The sequence below is a fragment of the Meleagris gallopavo genome, chromosome 14, assembly GCF_000146605.3.
Source record: "Meleagris gallopavo isolate NT-WF06-2002-E0010 breed Aviagen turkey brand Nicholas breeding stock chromosome 14, Turkey_5.1, whole genome shotgun sequence".
Taxonomy (NCBI): domain Eukaryota; kingdom Metazoa; phylum Chordata; class Aves; order Galliformes; family Phasianidae; genus Meleagris; species Meleagris gallopavo.
The window spans coordinates 844,232-867,116 of NC_015024.2; the positions used below are offsets into that span (position 1 = coordinate 844,232).

The following is a 22,885-nucleotide window of genomic DNA, read 5'->3' on the forward strand; positions in this document are numbered from 1 at the left end:
TCCTGGCCATCTCACTTCCTGGCTAGAAGAATCGATACTACAGTGCTCTGGTGCTTTTGTCTGTTCAGTGATGAACTCAACTGCTGTATCTGCCCAATTCCAGCTCCCCCACAGGAAGGGAAGTGGGCAGAGCATGAGGATTCTTAGCTTTTTTCGCCAATCGCAGTTACATTTAACGTGGCTCATGCTCATAGCAGCCAAAATCAGAGATTCATAGAAATATTAAAAAGTCATTTGCAGCAGCCTCCAGGCACAACCTGCTTCCCCAAGGGACCAATCTCAGCACAAAGAACTGTTGCTAAAACTTGAGTGAGGTCATACATCTGGCAAATATAATGGCAACAAATTAAACTACTTTTTTAAGAACTTGGCTTGGCTGCCTGTGTGCCTTGGAGATCCAAAACAAAATATTTAACTCTTTGTAGCCTCCTCCTGCAGAGCTTACCACAAGCAGTTTTCATGCTAAATCATATCCTCACACGGTGTAGAAGGGATGTCAGGCTCCTTGTTCACAGCTGATCCCTTGCTTCTCGAGTTAATGGCTTTGCAAATCAGTTACTGTAGATACTCCCCAAGTAAAATAAAATTTAATTTAAAAAAAATATATCACAAATGTAAAAGCAGAAGTGGATTCAACTCATTCTGGAGGCTATCCTGACCTCAGTGTGTGCAAACATGGTGCTTCACGGATGGAGCTAAGCACAGAACCCAGGGAAAAGATGGACAGTAGGATTTGGGCTCCTCAAATGTTTTTTTGAGCTTACCGCTCAAGAACGATAACTTAAAGTGTTGTGCTTTCCACATCTCACATGCCTCCCAAGCAATACCCGTGTATTAGAAGTACATTTTAAGTCCTGATATTCAGCTCAAGGTAAGAGGCAATAGGAAGGGGACTCTGAAAAGAAAGCATGTTGCCAAGATACGGGACAAAGAAATGATTGAGAAGGAAAGTTCTGTCAAAAGAAATCCCCTTCTTACCACCTCAATCACATGGAACTTGCTAGATTCCCCCTTCCCTAAGCTCTTCACGCTCACCCGTGGCGCATTACTTTTACAAGAATAGGTTTCATTGATCAAATTAATACTTCTAAGAAGCTGAGTAAGGAGAAGCAACTTTCCCTGCATCCCACTAGCTCGTCCTTCAGCACTTGAGCATCTCATCTGTTTTACAAGCACAGTTATCTTTCAAACGGATTCACTTAATGTCTGAAAGGAAAAAGCATCTTTATCAAACGTGCCCGAGTCATTTGTACTTTATATAGTACTTTAGGGAGAATGGCAAATCACTTCTGTGGTGTCCAAGACATTAGAAATTACAAATTAAGAGAAGTTTAAAAATCGATGACTGCTGGAACAGCTCATTTTCACATCCTCTCCATACCCACACCTCAAAAGCCAGCTCACAGCACTGAGGATCAGGTTGACAAATGAAGGTTTTACTCATTTTTGTCACTGTTTCAGTGGCAGGACAGGCACACACACCCCAGCCAGTCCATCACATCAGTTCATCTCAGTTAAAATGGTTACAGTCTCTCTCTCTCTTTAGTGGAAAGCCACTGAAAGCTTATAGCAAGAGAATGGAAGTTTTTCAGTGAAGTGATTCCATTACTGTAATCTGACAGAAAATAACATTTATCAGACTGGGAGGTTAGAAACAGAAAACAATCATGTGATAGAACACAGAGAAACTCAGATTTATAATCCACCCAAAAAGCACGGAAATGAGAAAGCTTCACACAAATGAAAGAATTAATAAAAATAAAATATAAAAACAGTGACAATGCCAACAGGGGCTTCTTAAAGACATGGAAAGCATCAGAATGGAAAGAGACCAAAAACCTCTTGGTGATGGCAGGGGATGCAAACAGCCTTGTCCACATGGGAAGAGGATTAACACAGTCCAGCCACAGTACAAGCAGACTGCAACAGGAACAGGTGCAGAAAACTGGTCAAGCCATAAGGTCTGTAAAGCTGCGTGTGAAATAAGGGTGCCAGCCAAGTCTCAAGCATCTGCGATGCCCACAGCACATCTGGAGATGGGGGCTTTGGAAGCTCTGGCAAACAAGTGTGACTGTCGTGGATAGGGAGAGAAGCAAACTCCCAACAGTTCAGAAAGTCGTGGGGAGGGTCTGGTGAACTCTGAGACACTCAAGTTCCTACAGCTCATTTCTTGAGAATGTACCTAACAGTTTATTACCAGAAAGGACATCTGCAGTGTGTGTTAGCAAAAGTGATCCTGTAGAGCAGTATGTACTAGAAGTCCAAGTTCTTTTGCAGCTACATACTGAACGCCTGCTAAAGACCTGGAAGTTTTAGAAGCGTGATGCAGGGAAGGGGGTGAGTGATGAGCTATTCGGCTGTAAAATCACCTGCAAAAGAGAAAAGGGTTCTGACTGCAGCCAGTGTCCTGCTATCTGGTTGCCTTTTCTCTCCCTCTACCCTTCCTTTAGATTAAATAAATGGACAGATGCAAAACAAAAGCTGCCTGACAATCCACCCAGCATCGGACCTAGTAGAGGTCAGAGATAGAGGGCCTCTCCTCTAGCCTCAGCACAGCAAAGCGTTCCACAAACTGCATGAGGAAGCAGGTTAAATCCCACCACTGGGCTAGCCTCGGTACAAAATCAGCATTTAATGCACATCATCAAATTTGCCAGGCAAAAACTGGAAGTTGGTGAGGCAGACGATTCAACAGGTGCTAACTAGGATCTGTGATCTGAGAACAGAGGAGAGCTCCCACTGGCCAGGATACTCTGGGAGCTTTTTGCTTGTGCCACATAGCCAGCAACAAACCATTTAGCAGCTCTAGAACGTTTAAACACTTTAACTGAGCAGCAGCTAAGGCAGGAGATGAAACCTTTTCAGATGGTCCTCAGACCCCTCACTACAGTACCTGGAAAACACGAGAAATCACAAAAATCATCCACTCTTATAAATAAAAATCTTTTATTTTAGTAAAGTAACAAAGCTTTGTATTTACAGATACAGTAACTGTACATATGAATTAAAAATTGATTACTTTCCAAATCACTAAAGTTACCCGGTCTGTTAGGAATACAAACCCCTGCAACCTCCAAGGGCCTTCAGCAGTGCTCCTCTTTCACAAACTCAATTCTCTTTGTTCTGAATGATTTTCTGCTGGTTTTCCAGAAACTCCTTCAGCTTGTTCTCCGTGAGGGTCAGCCTCTGCTCCAGGATGGAAACTGTCTGCAAGACAAAAGGAAAGCTGCCACCGAGCCACTCAGAGAGACAAGCTCTGTGCTGTGTTGTCAGCGGGCAATGGAATGCTGTGTTCAGTGAAATACTCTGAGCTATTTCAGAGCTGTACCACCAGGTCAGGCGAGGAACCCTCCCAATGTAAGGCAGCACAGCGGGGTGATGGAGGTGAATTAAAACTCAAACTGGCAGCATATACCTCAACATATGGCCTAAATTTCTCTGTGCTTACCTCACAAAGGGGTTGTTATTAGCTCCTCCTAAAGCTGAAGTCATCATGGACAGAGTATACAGCAAGAACATTTTAACCATGAAGCAATAAAAGCCTCTGCTGAAAATCCTTTAATGGACCATTCTTAGGTAACCAAGAGACCTATCTGTGGAAAACCACTTTCAGATTCCAAAGACACTGGAATAACTGATAATAGGCAGTAATTACATTTAATGCTTTAATACCCATAAAGAGCAGTCAATAGCTTCATATTCTGAGCATTTTTACTGCCATCAATAACATACCCTGTCAAAAACAAAGGATGTTCAGAACCTCAGACTTTAATAAAGTAATTCAAACAAACTTGGGCTCTTTGTATAGAAGTTATAAATAAAAAAATCTTTAAATAGCGCATTTCATAAGCACATGACTAAGTGCTCGACAAAAGAAAGCAGGTCTCTTTATCTCCACTTCATTCCTGAGGAAACTAAAATGCAAAGAAAGGAAATAGTTTGGCTAAGGACACTTGATAGACCAGGAAACGTCTCCTGCAAAACCATTTGGGAAATGAGAGGAACAGCTGGAAGGGATGAAGTGAAAACACAGGCATGGTGAAAGCACAACCCCAAGCACTACTACAAAGCCATCTCCATCAGCCACACTGCAACACCTCGTCTTGACAAAGTCAGAAAGGGCTTTGCATCATAAGATTCACCATAATACACTTCTTTTCTCCCTCCAAACACAGCTCAGATCTTAGCTGAGGCCCCGGGCAGCATATCAGAGCTAAGAGGAGCCAACCACACTGCTACACACAGCGCAGTGGAACAAAGCACAAACAAAGTGGACTTCAGAGCACGTTGAATTTGAGGAAGAGCTGCAAGGAAGATCTTGTCTGCCTAATACTTTCACGTAATTTTCATTCCAATAAATTTGTAGTGAGCACCGTTTTGCAAACTAGAGAAGAAAAAGGAGAAAGACTGAATTCAAAGAGCTGATGAGCACAGACCATTTTGAATACACAGTGCTTAAAATACGCAGTCATAGGAAGGTGTGGGAAAGTACAAAAATGCCATTACTGATATACACATACACACACCACGCAAAGAGAAAGTAACTTCCACACAAAAAGGTTACTTCCTTTTCAGTTGACAGCTTTACAATGTTTCTGTGGCCTATTCACAAACCAAACCCTTGTTGGGAAGCAAATTAAACCACATGTATTCAACCGGTGCTGAAGAAGGTAATGAGCCAACAACCCAAGGAGACAAATGCCACCAGTCCGGGTTGACCAGATGCAGCTTTGCACTCAAACCGTTTCCCTATGGCAGGATTACGGCAGGGAGGTGGTTGAGTCACCATCCCTGGATGCGTTTGAAAACCGTTTGGATGCGGTGCTCAGGGACATGATTGAGCAGAGGGTTGGTAGAGTTGGGGTTGGATGGTTGGGTTGTGGTTGGACTCGATGATCCTGAAGGTCTTTTCCAACCTGAGCAATTCTATATTTCTATGACTTCAGGTTCTCACAGCATCAGAAGCCTTACCCACGTGTATACTGCACACTGGAAAATGGTGAGGAGAGCCACATAAAAGAGACAGCTTTGCACCATATTTACTTTTTAAGGTCCGGAGAATATTCAGCTTCATCCTCCCCTAAGCTGAGACATGAAGCAGTCTTATTTGCTTACATGATGATAAACTTCCCATCTCATTCCCCCATGTTATTGTAGTGACGGTGGCCCAAGTACAATCCTGCAACAGTTTCAGCTTTTATCAACATCTTTTCTGTAATTCAAATTAAATACTTTCAGTGGGGACACCACCACACAGCTGAACACTCCTGTCAGCCTCAAGATTGCCCCACAAAGCTTTTGCAGAGCCTTGTGGGGCAATCCAGCTGGCCTCTTCTGAGGATTACAGATAAGCAGAGCCCAGCTGAATGCCAGCAGAAACCAGTTCCTCCACTGCCCACAGAAAACCCGAGCAGCAGAGTTCAGAGCAAAGGACATCTGTGTTCCTCAGGTGACATTCCTCATCATACCCTGCAGCACATTTTGGAAAGCAATGAGACAAGTCCCTGTGGTTAACTTTTAGTTAACTAAAACCAAGTACTGAGCACGGAACCAGAGCATAAAAACATAAACAATGCAGTGCCCACTGGGCTACAGGATGCCTAACAAGCTGGGGATGAGAGAGGGTTTGATTGAGTAAAGGACAAGGGACGTAATGCTGCTCTGGTTTCCTCCATTCCTGACATCACAAACCATATCATGAAATCCCATTCTGCACTGAACGTAGAAGTAGGTTCCTAGTTTTACTTCTGTAAGAAGTAAAGTTCACTCCATCCCTAATGGTTGTCAGTTTTCTGCTGAGTTATTATGCATCAAATAAGAAGTAGTATTATTTCTACCTCTTCAGTTTTTTCTTTCCTATCTGACGTGTCAATTTATGAAGACAGCATTTTCCTTTCAATGGATCAAAAAACCACATTTGCCTGCAAAAGAACAGGCAGCAAATGCAGGAATGTTAGAAAGGGAAAAACCATCAGACAATCTAATGACAATTGTAAAATAGGGATTTCTAATCACAAAGCACGAAGACACTGGAACGATTACATCTCTGTGCTATGAATCCATCATTCTTTAATTCTTTGCATCAGCTTATAATGATGTTAGGAGTGTAATACCATGTTTTAAACTTCTAGGCGTATGTTAAGTAACAAAGAAAGTTGAAGAGGCTTTATGTTGCTTACCTGTAGCAGCACTCTGGGCTGGATGCCATAAGCAGCTGTGCTTATTCACTATGTTGATGGAAAAAGCTAGGACATGCAATGCTGTGGCTGTTTAAAGCTTCTCCTTGCTGACAGTGAAGCTCAGAAGTTCCTTACAGGGACCGTTCATCTAGGGACTGACTATCTACTTGATGAGGGAAAAAAAAAACCCAAACATATCTTTCAGCATCTTTACAGATTCCACGCAACAGCCTCTCCTTCTCTTCACCTTATGGGACCAGCAGAGAGGGAAAACGATGCAGCACAGAAGAGCAGAACACAAAGGGGATGGATGGCACATGGATCTGCACAATGAGACAGGTAAGCTCTGACCTGGACTTGCAGGCTTAGTTGCTCTGACTCCTGCCATGCAGGTGGCATGCAGACTGTTTTGTTTGAAGAGTCCAGCTGTGACTCCCTGTGGTTACCCAGCTTTCCATAAAAATGGTTAAGCCCCAAAGAGGCCCAAAAGTATAGAAAGTAAATTGCATTATAAAAACGCTGCATCAAAGGGAGGCAGAAGGGTCCCTCCTCAGCAAATGCTAACGAGTGGGTTCAGCGGTACCTACACTTTCTCTAAACAGTGAGTAAAATAAGCTAGCAGAGAAACAGTTCTCATCCACGTAGCCATATATCTGCATGTTTACAGAAAAAACCACCTCCTTCCACAAATGATAGTTTAAAGTATTAGATGTAAACTGCAAAAATGAAGAGGCTCATGGGAGAACTTGAGCAGCAAGTCACATTGAAGTTGCACTAGTAACTTTTCACATGAAAAAGATGATAGTGCCTCGTCCTTCCAAATTAAAACAAGATCTGCTAAGCCAGAGGTATTTTAAATAAGCTCCATATAATAAGCTCCATCATCCTACTTGTTTCGAACGCAAGCTCTAAGGTAAACTCACAAAGCCTGTCTGCACCAAGTATCTCACGGCAGCCAGATTTAATGGCAGCACATTGATTATTTCAGAATGGAAATGTTTCATTTAATCATTCTGTCTTCACTCACTCAATATTTCTTTAATGCAACCTCATGAATTTTCATGCTTATGCTTCAAGCACTAATTCCACAAAATTCTCTATCTGCTTCTGCAAAACACTCAGCCCTGGAGCAGGCAGACAGGGCCATACAGGTCACAGCTGCTGCACAGCCAGGGTTAGGAAGGCCCACAAACACACTGGATGAGCTTTTCTAAATATGTGTTCCTTCCACCTCCCAGCACTCCACTTTCTCAGATGCCTGAATCAGTTCAGTGCTCCTTAATGAAAGGGTACAGAAGCAGCTTTGGTGGTCCTGCAATGGGCTTGGTACAGTGACAGCAGCAGCGTTATCACTTACAGTCCTCATTTCAACTTTTACAACAGAGAAAGCACACAAGGTACCTGAAAATTCTACCACTGTCAACTTTGCCAGACCAAGCAGCATGGTCAACGCCAATGTTACAGCAGCCAAACAGGCCCTGGAACTCAGCAAAGGTTCTTCATTGCATTAAATCAAACACATCCAACCTGCATGCAGCCTGTAACGCAGCGTGCCCTCTGACACTGTGCTGTTGTGGCAGTAGCTCTTCCCTGCCCAGCTCAACCCCCGGCCAGCAACCAAAACATCAGTCCTTCACTCACTGCAGCTCAGGCAAGCCATCAGTTTGGACACCAGTGTATTAAAATCAATCCTAGAATGCAAGAAGATGAGCTACAGCTGTAACAGTGAGCTCTGTGCAGTGCAGAGACTCAAGGCATGTGAGCTGCATCTCTAACTGTGCCTTTCAAAGCAGAGACCTCTTGCTAAAATATTTCATCACGCCTCTGTTGATTCAGTACTGATCAGACAAAGCTACACTGACAGTACTTGCATAGGGTGAAAGTTTCTGGAGGAGAACACAGCTGCACTGTTACAGTTTCCACAGGTCACGGAGTCCAGCAACAAAACATGGCACACTAAGATGAGCCACGATAAAATATTCAGGTATGCATGATGAAAACGACTGTACAGCACATTGTTTAGAAACCCCAAAACACTCAGAGGTCTTCTCAACCACAGGGATGATGATGTGCCTCAAAGATGCATTGTGTCCTTTACACATTACCCCATCTAACTCTGGGAGGATCGCTCGGCTGAACACACCCAGCTCCTGCTACTCAGTGGCTGAAAAACAACAAGTTAATCAAGCAGCATCAAGGGATCCTTCTTAAAGATCTGCCCACCAACAGCTACATGAAGGGGAAGGTCCTCAGAACCTGCAGGGAAACAAGAGGTGTTTTTGAGAGCCTGGCCTCGGGGCAGGGCTGTGCTAACACAGCAGTCACTGGAAGTGCATGCAACTCGGGCAGTCTTAGAAAGAAACAAAAGCCTGAAGAGATTTTACAGCAAGCATATTTTAGAAATGCATTTCAGAAAATAATAACTCAGATGACAGTTTATTGAGGACTGGCAAGAAACAGGGTGCTTCATATATTTTGAGCAAGAGGTCAAAGATGCCACATCTCCAAGAGATGGTTTTGAGTCATGAAAAGCAACCTCTAAGCTCTTTTAATTAAGATTTAAAAATGAAATTCATCTAGCATTTCACACTTTTCCGATTTGAATGCTTTTTTTTTTTCTTTAATGATGGTTTGGATTTCAAACCACTTCTTTTGGAAAAAAAAACCTGTCTGCTGCTTTCTCCTACCTGCTGGGAGCTCCCATAGCCAGCAGCAGTTCAGATATTACAAGCAACATATCAACCAGGACATTTGTGCAAGGCACAGGTAGCAGCTTTTGCGACCAATAAAATCATTTCTTTACTTCTAACTGCTTGTCACTGTGTAAGGATTTACTTTATTGAACATGGATTACGCAACAGGTTTAATACCTCTCAGAAAAGAGATGACATTTATTCTAACACACACTTTAAGGATTGTTTCCCTAAAATGTACGGTGTAAGCTTGATATTAATCATCTGTATTACATGCATTGCACACACACAGTTAGTTTTAATTAGGAAGCATCTCATTTCTCGCAGTCTTTTTTCATAGTAGACACCTGCAAGTGTCTGGAGTGAAGGCAAGAGCATACAAGCTGTTTAATATAACTACTGCAAATGCAAATTTTCCACTGAAGCCAGGATGCTTACTCACAGACAATCCTACTCCAGCTGAGCAGCTCAGCTGCAAGCGCAGAAAATGCATTTCAGATACGCACACCAAGTAATACGTGTTCTTAGTATCTGCTCCATTTTGGTTTCAGCTGAAAACCACCTTTACACTCCACAATTTGAAGGATAAGTTATCCAAGAAAAACAAAAACACAACACCTTTAATCTTCATTCCCACCCCTCTGGATACACACTGAGATACTGAGATCCAGTCTTTAGTTGTAAACAGACAAACAAAAATCCCTTTCTTCATTTTCACATCTCTGAAATAACAGTAAATAAGAGGATTTTAATAAATTGTTTAGACACTGGCAAGATACAAAACTGCAGGAGAGGGAGGAGCAAGGCTTACACGATGCGTGCTCATCACTCCCATCCTTCTCATTCCGTTACTGGATTCGAATTGCCCAGTTTCCTACAGAAGGGCACCAGGGCATCTCTCAATAAGCCAACAATGAATGCAAATGACTTCACGTCATATTTCAAGATAGCAAGATTATCGAGCATGTGCCACTCACATGACAGAGGCAGTCAAAGACTAACTTCTTTATTTTCATGGGAAATATTGTCTACAGACACGTTTAGAACAAAATATGGAGCTGCTGTCAGGTCTCATTAGATCACTTTCTTACTTACAATTACAGCTTGCTGGTGAAGAGGAGAAGAGAAAGGTTTTATCAAACCATACTTGAAGGATGCTGTCAAAACATTTAAGAATAAAATCATAGAACCACAGAATCCTCAGATTTGGAAGGGACCTCTGAAGGCCATCATCCCCCAGCTTGTATTGGTAGCGAGGGTCACCTCAACCCAGGTGCACATCTTGCATTTGGATTTGTTGAACCTCAGGAGGTTCACATGGGCCCATTGCTCATTGTTTACGTCCCTCTGGATGGCATCCCTTCCCTCCCTGTGCTGTACTGACCAAACCCCACAGCTTGGTGTCATCAGCAAACCTGCTGAGGGTGCACTCAGCCCCACAGTTGATGTCACTGATGAAGATATAAAAGAGTATCAGCCCCAGCACCGATCCTTGGGAGACATCGCTGATCTCCATCCAGACACTGACTGCCACCCTCTGGACTCCACCCTGCAGCCAGTTCTTCATCCACTGAAGATTCCACCCACCAAATCCACATCTTTCCAATTTGGAGAGAAGGGTGTCGTGGGGTACCGTATCAAAGCCTCACTGAAGTCGAGATAGATGACACCAATGGCTCTTCCCTTATCCCCTGACGCAGTGATATCACAGTAAGAATTTCACAACATAAAAAAGAAGCACATCTATTAGTGGTAACAGCTACTGCTCGATGTTGAAGCAACAGACACTAGTTTGCTCTGCTCTTATTAGAGAAACCTGATGAGAAGAGCCAAGTGAAGAAACAAGGCTGTACCATGCATCCTGCTGCGCGCTGATGCCTTACTGCTTTTTAAGTGTTTCTACTTCCATTTGGTGGCTGGCAGGAAGATACCTCTTAATAGAACAAAAACAATCCTGCTACCTTCAGGTGCATGACACTCCATCCAGAGATCTATTAGCAACAGAGTGAAGGCGTTGGTAATGGATGAGCAGCAGACAATGCAGCTTCAAGCGTGTGGCGCAGAACAAAGCTGTGTGCCAGCAAGAGATGACAGTGCTCAGATAATTTCTTGCTATTACCACTTTCAGCAGAAAATTTTTCTCCTGCCCTCTTTTACATTATAAAATGTTTACCACAATAAACCTTGAAATGATAGCTAAGGAAATGCTACAAAAATGATAGACTCGATAATTTTACATTTGCATCATTTTGCAGAATAGTTTATCACAACTTCAAGTTTCCTCCACACTATATTGATACAGTGTTGGAAACTATGATAAGCACAAAGAGAGCAGGAACTCAAGGTGTCACAGCAGAAAAGTTCCCAAGCTCCTTGCACTGCCAACCAATGAGAAATTGTTGGTAAACTCACGGGTAGCTATATCAATAGAACATTTCTTGGAAATATTCTTGGGGTGCTGGTGAGGTATGCCTGTCCTTTCTCTTCAGCTAAGAAAAGGGCTTAAAAATATCGACCCACTTATGCTGTTAGTGTTATCTTTAAGTGAGCAGTACTCAGGAATTATGTAGCAGTGACTTTTAACAGAGCACTGAGAGACTACTGGTATAGCCTCAGCCTTTCTTGAAGGGAGAAAAATGATGAAGCCTGGGATGTCTTATTTCTTTGTGAAAACTTATTGTTGTTAATTTGTGAAAGCATTTTTTAAAAGAAGCAGTGGTGTCCTTTCACAGAAAGAAGTCGCCAACTCCAAAGCTGGTGAAACTGTAAAAATATACATTAGGTTGAGCCTGCAACATGCAGGAAGCAGTGCTCTGTTATGCTCTGAAAGGAACAGCCAAGAAAGACAACCATCCAACGATCACTGCTGCTGTTTCCTCTTCAGATCTCAGCTAGCAGCCAGCATGTTGTGGTTCCACCTGGACAACACTTAATTGGTGTTGACCAGGTGATAAAAGGTTGAAAGAGGTGATAAAGGTGCCTTTGACAGCTCTGTGCTCCCTTCTCTGTTATAACTCACCTGCACAGCATGCCCACAAGGAGAAGAAAAAAAAAGTGCAGCTACACAAGCAGGTTCCTTTTTGTTACCTTCTGCTTCTTTGCCCTGCTAACTGCACCTTGCTCCTCCTCCTTCAGGAATCTCCTCTCCTACTCTAAACATAAGGGATTCTTCCATGTTCATTTGCATAAGCTTGACAGTTTTGTGCAGACTTGTTTCACTCCTAAATATTACAACGCTAAAATTATAATGAAGAATTATGAAACCTTTTGAACAACACGTTGGGTACATTTCCTTGTGCATACGCATGGTGTTAAAACAAAATACAATAGACTAGAATCAAAGGAAAATAAAGTACTGTACAGATGGCAAAAAAAAAGCTACAGCTGAAAGGTTGCTGAATGCACAATTACTCAAAGCAGCTTCTACTTTTTTGTTTGCTTTGCCTTTTTTTTTTTTAACACTATAATTTCAGGCTAGTTTCAATTTTATCCTAAAACCTACTAATTTATTCCTCCCCCAGTGATCTCTACTTCACTCCCTTTTTGCTAGGTTTAAAATAACATTTAGATTTTTTTTTTCAGTTATGCAATGACTTGCAGAGATGTTTGCATTGCTTTTATCTAGTTTAAACCCCACACATGCTGTTTACTGCAATATTTGCTCCCTCTAAGTACCTATGAAGTTGAAAAGGAGACATTACACATACTTCATCAGAACCATGGATCTGATTTGTGTAATTAAAGATAAATATCACATTCCAAACTTACTATGGAGACAAAAAACAGTAAAATATTTTGTGCATATACTAGGTTGTATTTTCATCATAAAAAAGCAGAACCAATGTCATAGAAGAGCTTTCTTCCTCCAGCGTACTGAAGATTCTAAAGACTACAGAAAAGTGTTTTCTTGCATTCCTGCCGAATGAATTTCAATATCTTTTGGTTTTCACTCTATTTTAGACTGTCTATAGTCCTACAATGCTTTATATCCCTAAATCAGCTGTTCTTCAATACTTGTTGGGTACTCCAGTGCATCATCCTAAACTTCTTTTTGGATAACATGTACTTCTCTGAAGAAAAAAGAGCCAACTCAAACCAGTAACTAGGTGTGTTCAATATTCAGTGTTAAACATCTGCTTGCTCTTCCCCAGAAACAACATTCAAACTTGCAGAAAAGAACTCCCACACAGTTTTTTTCCTTCTCATCACAATGTTGTGCTCTCCAGATCAATGGTGTTTACCACCCCATGCCTTCTCCCCACTTCTCAGATCCCTCAAAAATATGCAGTGAAATCTAGCCCCAAGAAATGGTCAGAAACAAACATTTCCTAACAGAAATAATAATGATAATGATTTGGTTAGACAGAAAAGATCGCTTAAGAAGAATTTAGGGACAGAGCTAACACACACTGTGATAGATGATCATTAACAGTTGATGCCATTCCAGCATCTTTAGGTCTCTGGGGAAAAACAGCATGTGAATGCTTTGCAAGGGATTAATTGTTTGCTAGTTGTAGGTGAAAAGCTCATTTGAGAGATGGGGCCCAGGAGGGCCCAGATATGTAAGATGAGGAAAGAATATTGCAGAAATTGAATGGTATAGGTGAATGTTGGGGGGGGAGGGGATAGGGTGATCTGAGTTTACCTACAGAATACAGTATAACTGGGGAAGGAGGAGTAACCAGCCAGTTACTCACTGACACAGAGTTCTACTGCCTGCAATTTTAGCCACTCCTTCAGTTATTACCCTGGATAAACTTTGGCTAATAGAGAGCCTGAATTAGAAGTTACAATGTGAGAGAACTGAGATATGCTGATAGATCAAAAGAGATTCATCAATTAACCACTAAAAAGCAGAGATTTTGGACTAGCCACATTTATTCTATGAAGCTACTGGAAAACTTCATTATAAAATCAAATAGCACACCATACCTGAGTCAGAACATCCAGCTGTCCTATAATATGCTCCAAGGTATCTGCAATGTGGACATCCTCCTCTTGCCGTTCATGGTTCCTACCAGCATCCTGAGACTTTGTTTTCTTAAGATGAACACCACAATCCATTTCTGATGGCTAAAAAAATAAACAATATAGTCTGCTATTGCGACAGAAACAACTAGAAAAGATTTTCTGTTTTATGGAGGGTAAACACTGAAGGACAATTTATGTTGGGAAACAGTCTGAAAGGGCAAGAGAAATTTAAGTATTTGTTCTTGCCATGGCTGAAAAAAGAAAAGCTGCTGCAATCTCATCAGTCTTCACAGTCTGCAGTGGCATGATTTTTGTTGGCAGTATGTGTGCATTTTGTTTCTAAAGCCTGCATCAGGAAAGGCAAAGCTTAGATAACAATGCTGAAGCAATCCTGAAAGGCTCAAGTTCTGTACGATGAAAAAGCTGTGCATGTTCATGTACAGGCACAGATTGTGCTGGTAAATGGATATTAAATGGAGCCACACAAAGTGCTCTCTCTAAGCTTTAGAATTAAATAAGCTATCCTGACAAGAGTCAAATTATTTAATTCCAACAGTGAAAGGAAGAAAAGGTTTAGTGCCTTGTGCAGCAAAAGGTTCCCTCCACGGTCTGTTAGTTGTAAGAAAGCAACAATGTAGAACTGAAAGCAAAATGATCCAACATGCATTACACAGCTTTGATTTAACCCTGATAATTTATTTTTCTTTTTAATCTTGAACCAGTCTTCCCTCCCCAGTGAGATTAATTGTACAAGATTACTCTGAAATTTCAATTTCATTGTTTTAGTTATGCAAGTCTGAATATTTCATTCAGAAGAAATTAAGTTTTAAAAACATATACAGATCCTTATTAAGGAGCTTTTTCTTTCAAAACGCTATATTCCTTCTAGAACAAGCACTATTTGTGCTAATTGTCTGCATTATCCCCAGCAGAAGTTTACAATTTATCTAACTGAACAATTTAGCCAACCAACACATTACTCAGCAATTGCAGACAACTTCCTTTTACCTTACACTAACAGCCATTGTTTGGATATAAATCCAAGAACTCAGAGCTTAAAACATGGTTCTCCACGGTCTGATGCCTGGTGCAGTTCTATCCCATGGATGGGACTTACTGCTCATGTAAATGACAGAAGTTTGGAGAAGTGACAAAAAAAGAAAGGGATCCAGACAGACTGAAAAACAGTCTCTATGAGTAGCTTCCATCTCTACACTCATACATTGCTGTGAAGGCGTTTTTAGTGCTGCACTTAATCATTCACCTCACTGTATTTGATGCAAAAAGACCATTCAGAATGTTTAATGTAACTTTAAAAACCAGAACTGTTTAGCATAATAAGATTTCTTTTCAGATAAAAACATAAAGAGAGTCTACAGGCACTCAGCTCACTGTTTTTTCAATCAAGGCTGGTTGGAAAGGAAAGTCCAGGCAGAATATGTTCCCTGGGACAGGACACACAAAGCCCAACCCTCATTCATCAGCCTTCATTCCAGAGGTCCCTTATTTAACCTTTCATGAAATCTATAAACAGCATTGTAACCAATTATTGTAATGTTGATGAGGAGGTTGAGGCAAGGGTTAACTACAGAATAGATTGCATCAGTCATGAAATTGCAGTGGATGATGCAAAAAATGCTGCTTTGCTCTCCACATATGCCACTATAGGAACAGAAACACAGACAAGAGAATTGTAGGGAATGATTTCCACCAGAAATTGAGCTACTGCTCTCTGACTGCATTTAAGGTTGCTCTTGGGAAAAGTTCCCAAGAAAAACTGCTGAACACTGAAGCAAAATGTCTATCCATCAACTTAGATTCTCCTGCTACAGATTCTTCCACATCAAAAGCAACAGATTCCAAGGCAAAATGCAAACCATACAGAGTGTTCTCACGAAGTGTGAACAACAACTTCCAGCTTGTGCTCTTCTGCATCATTCATCTCCTCCTAATGAAGTACCTGTGTGTATGTTGCACAAGCATTGCCATGCCTGTGTAGGTTATATACCTACGACTGCCACGCGCACACACACACACACACGTAAACGTAGCTTCCCCATACTAGACAGATAGAAAGGACATAAAACACAACATGCCTATTTGCTATTTCACTCAGTGGAAGTTTGGATTTCAGCGGTAGAGTTTGAGGTCTTATGAAAAAAATCTTGGAAAAAAAAACCAACACAAAAGCTTGAGGCATCTTCACCCATCTCCCTAACCTCACACAGAATGGCAGATTGGAACAATATATAAATCTTGACTCCATCTCTTCACTTTGAATTATAATCCAAGCATTACAACAGCCACATACAGTAGCAACTTAAGTGGGTGAATTCATCTCGATTAACCTGAGATGGTGCCGAACTAAAAAGGCAATTTTTATTCTGGCCTCTAAAGAGGGGGTCAACCTTGAGGTTTGATCGTTCAAAAGCCTTAAAGAACAAATCTATTCACTGTAAGAGAACAAAAAGTTAAAATCTTACTTTCACAAAAAATCTTGTCAAACCAGAACACTAAGGAAGCCACTGTTGGGAAAACTGCTGCAGGTTGTTGCAGCCATTCAAATCCTCTGGGAAGACCAGGTTGGGAGAATACAGGAACATGTATTCAGCCTCTTCTTCTCACCCAAGTCCTTCTTCAAGACAAGATGGAAAAAATCTGACAAACTGTCTGAAGTAACACGTAAAAAAATGTTCAAACTCAGAAACACAGAACATGGGCTTCTGTTCGTTTACCCTGCACACTCTTTGCTATTTTCACAGGCCAGATCAGTGGAAAAGTAAACTCAAGAATTTCAGGGGGAAGAGCAACATAGAGGCAAAACTCACTAGCCTGAGAAAAATATAGTTTCCTATGGCAAAGACAACAAAAAGCCAAAACAGAACCTTACAGGGCTACCAATGAACAGAGGCTTCTAGGAAGACCTTCTATGAAGAAATGCTGCCACTATCTGCTCACGAAGTGGGCAGCAATGGAGAACAGTGAAAATACTTGTTTTGCTCTGCTGCAAATTCACAAATTGAGACACAGAGAAGGGCACAGGAAACCAATGCAGCTCTGCTTGGGTAAATTCAGGCCTCCTGCTATGAATAAATAAACCTGGAATTGCTACTAAGTGTTACTCCCTGATCAGTTAAGAGTTGAACTCCAGAGCTCATTTGGATCCAAATTTTTCAACAATGAAACGGAGGGGTTATGTGGTGAACGTTCCTCCCACCAGATTTCCTTTCTATATTTCTGTTCCTATGGCAGCTCATTTCCACACATAACCATGCTTTGGTACTGAGACTTCTGGTGACGTTATTCTCCAAGAGCATTAAGGCAGCCTGCTGAACACCTTCCATGCTTAATTATTCCATCCTAAATTAAGGAAAGTCCCTTCATACCTCCCAGAAGAATTGGGGCAAGTACAGCCTCTTCAGGCACAGACCGCAGCAGAGAATCCTTCTGTCCGCATCAGAAGGAACAGTTTGAAAAAAATAAGAAGCCTTTTCCTCTGTTCCTGCTGAACTTGTGTCTCCTTGCAAAAATGTGAGGTCACAGGTTACAATAGCCTTATGAGTGGAATCCCTTCAACAAAAAGGAGAGTGAAAATCAGACAGCTATGAGTAATCAGCTGCAACTGCACCACTTGCAAATGATGATTCTGTGATCATCCTTACATAGGATGGCCTGGATTGAAAAGGACCTGTAAGATCAGCTAGTTCCAACCCCCTTGGAGATGCCTTTAACGTCCCACAGTCAGCTGTAGTAAGACAGTCCTTCCTTAGCAGGTTCTGCTTGGACAGCAGAGTAGCACGGAAAGCAGAAGCAGCTTATCTTGAGCGTTCATCATTGTCACTCATGTAAGTAAAAAATCTACCTACCTATTCCAAGAGGAAGGTAACCATATGCCAGGCTGAAGCTTCCCAGAGTGGGGAAAAAAATCCTCAGAGAAATAAGGTGAGAAGCAAATTGGAAAACAAAACAACAACAACAAAAAAACCCACAACAACTTGCAGGCCACATTTAACCCAAAGGATAACCCTGTTGAAGATATTATTAAGAACTGTGAGAGAAATTCTAAGGCAATAAATAGACCAAGGTGAAGGAGATGCAAACAGAAATACACATCTACATTCAGCTGAAGAGAGCTCCAGCTGTGCCTTTCTAGGAGAGAATTTCACAGCAATTAAAAAAAAGTACACACTGACTTGTAAGTATTAACGGATGCCAAAACTGGAGATAGTTTGGAATCCACAAGGTTAAAAAAAGAAAAAGCACATCTGGCCTCTGAATGATTCAGGAAGAATTTATTTACACAAAGACTGAAGTGCTGCAGTCAGCACGGAGACCAAAGGCGCCCAAGGTCAACACTGCAGAAGGAAGGTGGAGCTGGGTTTGGAAGATCAGCTTATGGGCTTCAGAGAGAGAGCCCAAACCACTGCTCACATTTTTCTTTGAAACAATTTATGACTTACCACCGCTGCCAGAACTTCAGCTTTTGTACCAATTACTTGTCAAACAAACAAACAAAAAAAAGAATTGCAGCTGATAATTATTCAGGCTCTTGTTTGTTCAGGAAGGGCTTCTGAGTCAAAATGCAAGAGAATCGTGCAGAAATGACAGTCTGTACAAAGTCTCATGGACTACACAGGGAATTAAGTTTCCAATCTGTTTTGGAGAAATAGATACTAAAGAAATAAACATAATCCAATACCTTCTGGAGAAAATTGTACACTTAGCAGTGTAAAAAGAGGCCTAAATGTCTATCATCTTAACAAAAGGCCCATTGGAGAAGTCATGAGCTATTTATCTTCTCATCAAAAGCCCTTTCCATGGAAGCACTGCTCTTCCTGATCCTCACCAAATCTGCTGTCATTAGCTTTCAACCAGGTAGCTCTGAAATTGACTATAATTTACCTTCAACAGAGCCAACTACAATTAAAATATCTGGGCACTTAAACTTGAAAAACAAATAAACACCACCACCATGAGGATTTCCTAGCAGAAGAGTGACAGAGGACAACTTTACATCTCTCCCCACGTGAGCTCAGCCTCCCAAAAGACCACTCACATGGGCAGATCTCAGCACATCGGGAGCTAAAAACTAACCTGTGTCTTCTGAGAGATGGTAATTAAATACTTGCTGCCTTTATCATTTGAACTTATCCTAGAGCTTACCTCCAAACCAAGAAGCCTGCTGGTCTCAGGAAAAATAGCATTTAGGTTATATGGCTGCAGGATTCACAGCTGAGGCAGCAAGAAAAACACCTCCAGATCATCACCTTACGTTTTCTGCTCTGCTGTACCAGTTACCTCTCCCACCAGGACACCCTGAGACAAACAAGCAAAGCACTCACAAAACTCACAGGCTTTTCACTGCCTCTTGAACATGAGAAGCCACCTTTCCCTATGTTAAAGCTTGCAATTCAAGTATTTCTCCTTAGAAAGTTTGATGCAACAGCAAAAAGAATCAGAGGATGAGATGGAAAGTCTCCTCCTCATCATCCCTTCTTTGCCTAGAGAAGTACTTGGCACAACAAGTGGTAAGGTGCCAAAAGAATGGCTATAATTACAGGTAAGATTGAGTAAGGAATCCCTTCATCAATTAGTATTTCCTATTTTTCATAACTTTACATTAAAACGTTTACCAACTTGGCTCATTCAATATTTTTCTTATCATTCATCATCTTCAGCAAGTATGAATATAGAGAAATACCCAAGCACTTTCCAACTGTCCACATGATATGAATTGTCTAGCATTTGCTCATTACACTTCACCATACATTGCCTTCTTGGAATTTGCCAAGCAATAGCAGCAAATCCATCCCACAGAGAAACAAGTGTTATTGTACACCCATGTCAGCAATAGCTGCATGTACAAAGCTTTCCTCGTATCTGAAAAAAAAAAAACACAACAAAAAACACCCACAATCAAACCCCAGAGTAAAACACATTGTCATCTACCTTCTCTGAAAAACAACCCATTGGAGATAAGTAAATACTTTCAATAACATACCAGCTCTGAGAACAGGTCCTTTGATCCTATCCAGCGCAGCTCTTCATACAGACCAGCCCTTTTGCTCCTATTCTGATCCCACAACAACTGTAGGAGCCCATACATATGAAACAACAGGCAAAAATCTATGACTATTAGGACTTTCCTGTGGTCTTCACCGCTCAGTATTTCAGCTTAGGGCATAATTTTACTTGTACCCATTAGATTCTAGATCAAATCCAAAAACTAAATCAAGATACAGGACTGTAAGACACTTCTTCCCCCAAGCTTCACACAGCACCCATCGTGTTTGCCCTTACCTGACGTTTCCAGGGCAATCAGGCAACACTTTGTAGCAGCAGTTATTAGTTTGTAAATGGTAAGTAAGCATTTCAGTCTCCATAATTCTGATCTAGCACTTAGAACCTCTCGCACCTACATTAACACATACTTATAATTTATATCAGACAGTTTTAGCATTCTTTCTTATCACATTTTTGTGCTTTATGCTTTTACACCAGTCGTGACTGTAATTCCTACTCATCACAGCCTTCTTTCATTTACAATCATTCTTGCACAGAGACGTTTTGCTTTCAAAGCAAGCTGCATCACCAAAGCCTCACATATTTACAGAAAACACCAGCAGGTGGGCAGAGCAACTTTGAAGTTCACACCTATCTCTGCAAACATCTCCATGCCTTGATTCACAATGAACTTTAACCACTTGCCTTAGAAATTAGCATCTTCTACAGGCTTCAGTCTCCATCTACCTACTGAAATGAAAACTGTTTCTGAACAAGTTTGTTTTCGAGCTCACCACCCCAGCAGGGCTTTTCATGCTTCTTTTACACAACAGCTTATTGAAGATTCTTTTTTTCTTCCTACTCACTTCAATGACTGACTCGTTTTGAGGTCTGCATTCACTTATTCTTCCCTAGCACTTGTATGTTAGACTGAGTCTTCCATGAGAAACTGGATACAAAACATTGTTTTTACACATCCACTGTTTTGATAAGCAGCTTTGCTTTCACAGTACTCAAGGAAAGAAGTTACAGAACTGTACAATGCAGCACAAGCTGCTCTTTGAGAAATATTCTTTCATTTAAGTAAAAGGTAAACAGATTTACATGGGTCAAGGATAATGCTAATTTATTGAAAATAAATTACAATCAACAGGCCTCTAGCACATAATTATATTACAAAAAACATCTGCACCATTTGTCTTATTCCAGAAGAATCTTGGTACTACACAGCAGTAGAGCAGAATGAAGCAGTTCCTCTTTCCATTGAAGGACATCAAGAGGAGATGGAAAAGCACACACTGCTGCTTTAAGTCACTTTGTTGAGAGAGAAATGGAAAAAATGCTACTGATGTCTGCTATTCAAAATTAAAAATAAGAAGCAGTGCCTTGCTCAAAACAGAAAGGTTTTTTGAAAATGAACTGCAAAATTCAAGTCTTGCAGTAAGTTGCAGCAGCATTCTTCAAAACCAGCCTAACAACACATTTCACTTGGAAGAAAAGAAACTGGACTGTGGACAGTTTATTAAGAAGTCAGAATTACCACGTTCAGGTTACGCTTACGTTCCTTAATAAACCAAGCTATTTTCAGAGACATTGCTTTCTTTTTAATAGCTAAGAACATTTCACATCAATTTTAAACTTAACCTATGGTATTCCAAACAAAGGCTCTGGGAGAACATTATTTTTCTTATTATTTTAGCAATTACAACTGTCTTAATGTTCAGACACCGCATTCTTAACAACCATAAGTAAGAGCACAGGGACTAGCCACATCTTGCATTTCTATTCTCATGAAACACAGTGAACCATCTGCAGAGATCTGCTGTAGACTCTGCTTCTGCTCTGCCTATTCTGCTAACAGGCAGCCACTATTTGGGTGATACTCACCAAAAACTCCACTATCTTGGCTTTGGTCTCACAGATCTCAATATCAAGAGGAGGAACTTCCCTCCTCTACAGCAGGACAAAGATGCATCATGCTTCCCAGGCAAACAGAACTCCTAACCATGAAGTGAGAGGCAGTAACAACTGCCCAGAAGAGATCATACTTGAATTGAACTGACAGACAACTGGTTACAGTCATGTCAGCTATCACCAAAGCTCTCTGCTGCTACTTCCTCCATCCTGCTTCTTAACTAAGGACAGTTTTACTGTCAAAGGTTTAACTCACATCAAGTTTCTCTTGATGCTCACAGCTAATCTGGGAGATCTACCGGATCCTTTGTGCTATTCACACCAAAAGGTAACACTGGTTACCTTAAGCCAAGGTATTCCTTGGTTTGGCCAAGGAATAAATAGGAGGTAAGAACACCACTGGCTATTATTCTCAGTTAGATCTCTCAGAAATTACCCATAACACAACCCTTGCTTTTTATCTTCCAGTAAAAAAAAAACACCTAAATTGGAAAGATTACAGATACTGCCACCGAGTAAAAGGTATCAGGTAGAAGTTTACCTTTCAATTAAGACACGTCATACATGCATACACCACTCACACAGCCACCTCTTATCTTACAGCACATTTGAGCCATATGCAACAAAATAGTTATGGTAACAACATATTTTGAAATACTGCAGTTATACTTCAAAAGATCAAGGAAGCATCCAAGGATTCGTAAGAGAATACAGAAATTCAAGTGAAACATCACTCATACCAGCAATAACTTTAAAGGGTTATTCTTGTAATACCCAAGACATCTAACATAAACACTACTCTTAGATCACTGCATCATACTGTATTATTCAGCTAATGGATTCATCCATTCGATACAGTCAGAACTAAGATGTCCCCAAATATTTAGAAACAAAGCTCTAGTACAATGTCACCCTTTTCTCACCTGCATTAAGTCTCTGCAGAGAGATTTCTTCTGTCTTTGATAGTTGTCAATGAGAAGATTTAACGAACATCTATTTTCAGAACTAATGGCATCCCTTCAGGATTCCTACCAGCAAGTAAAACTGCTTTCAGCTGTTACTTACATCTGTGCTTTTATTTTTGGGAGGTGAAGAGGTTGGGAGTATTGTGGGGAATATTGTCCA

At 41.1% G+C, this 22,885-nt stretch overlaps 1 protein-coding gene across 3 annotated transcripts in view; it reads right to left on the reverse strand.

Moving 5' to 3' along the window:
- Positions 1 to 2,927: 2,927 nt before the first annotated feature.
- POC1A (POC1 centriolar protein A) overlaps positions 2,928 to 22,885 on the reverse strand; it is a 53,769-nt gene continuing 33,811 nt past the window's right edge. For 2 of the 3 annotated variants that reach the window (XM_019619997.2, XM_003209961.4), the window contains exons 10-11: positions 13,805 to 13,945; positions 2,928 to 3,207 (exon numbers count right to left, since the gene is read on the reverse strand). In XM_019619997.2, the coding sequence (XP_019475542.1) occupies positions 3,109 to 3,207; positions 13,805 to 13,945 (240 nt within the window). In that variant the 3' untranslated portion in view covers positions 2,928 to 3,108. The remainder of the gene's footprint in view (positions 3,208 to 13,804; positions 13,946 to 22,885) is intronic. The other variant, XM_019619998.2, reaches the window with a different exon arrangement.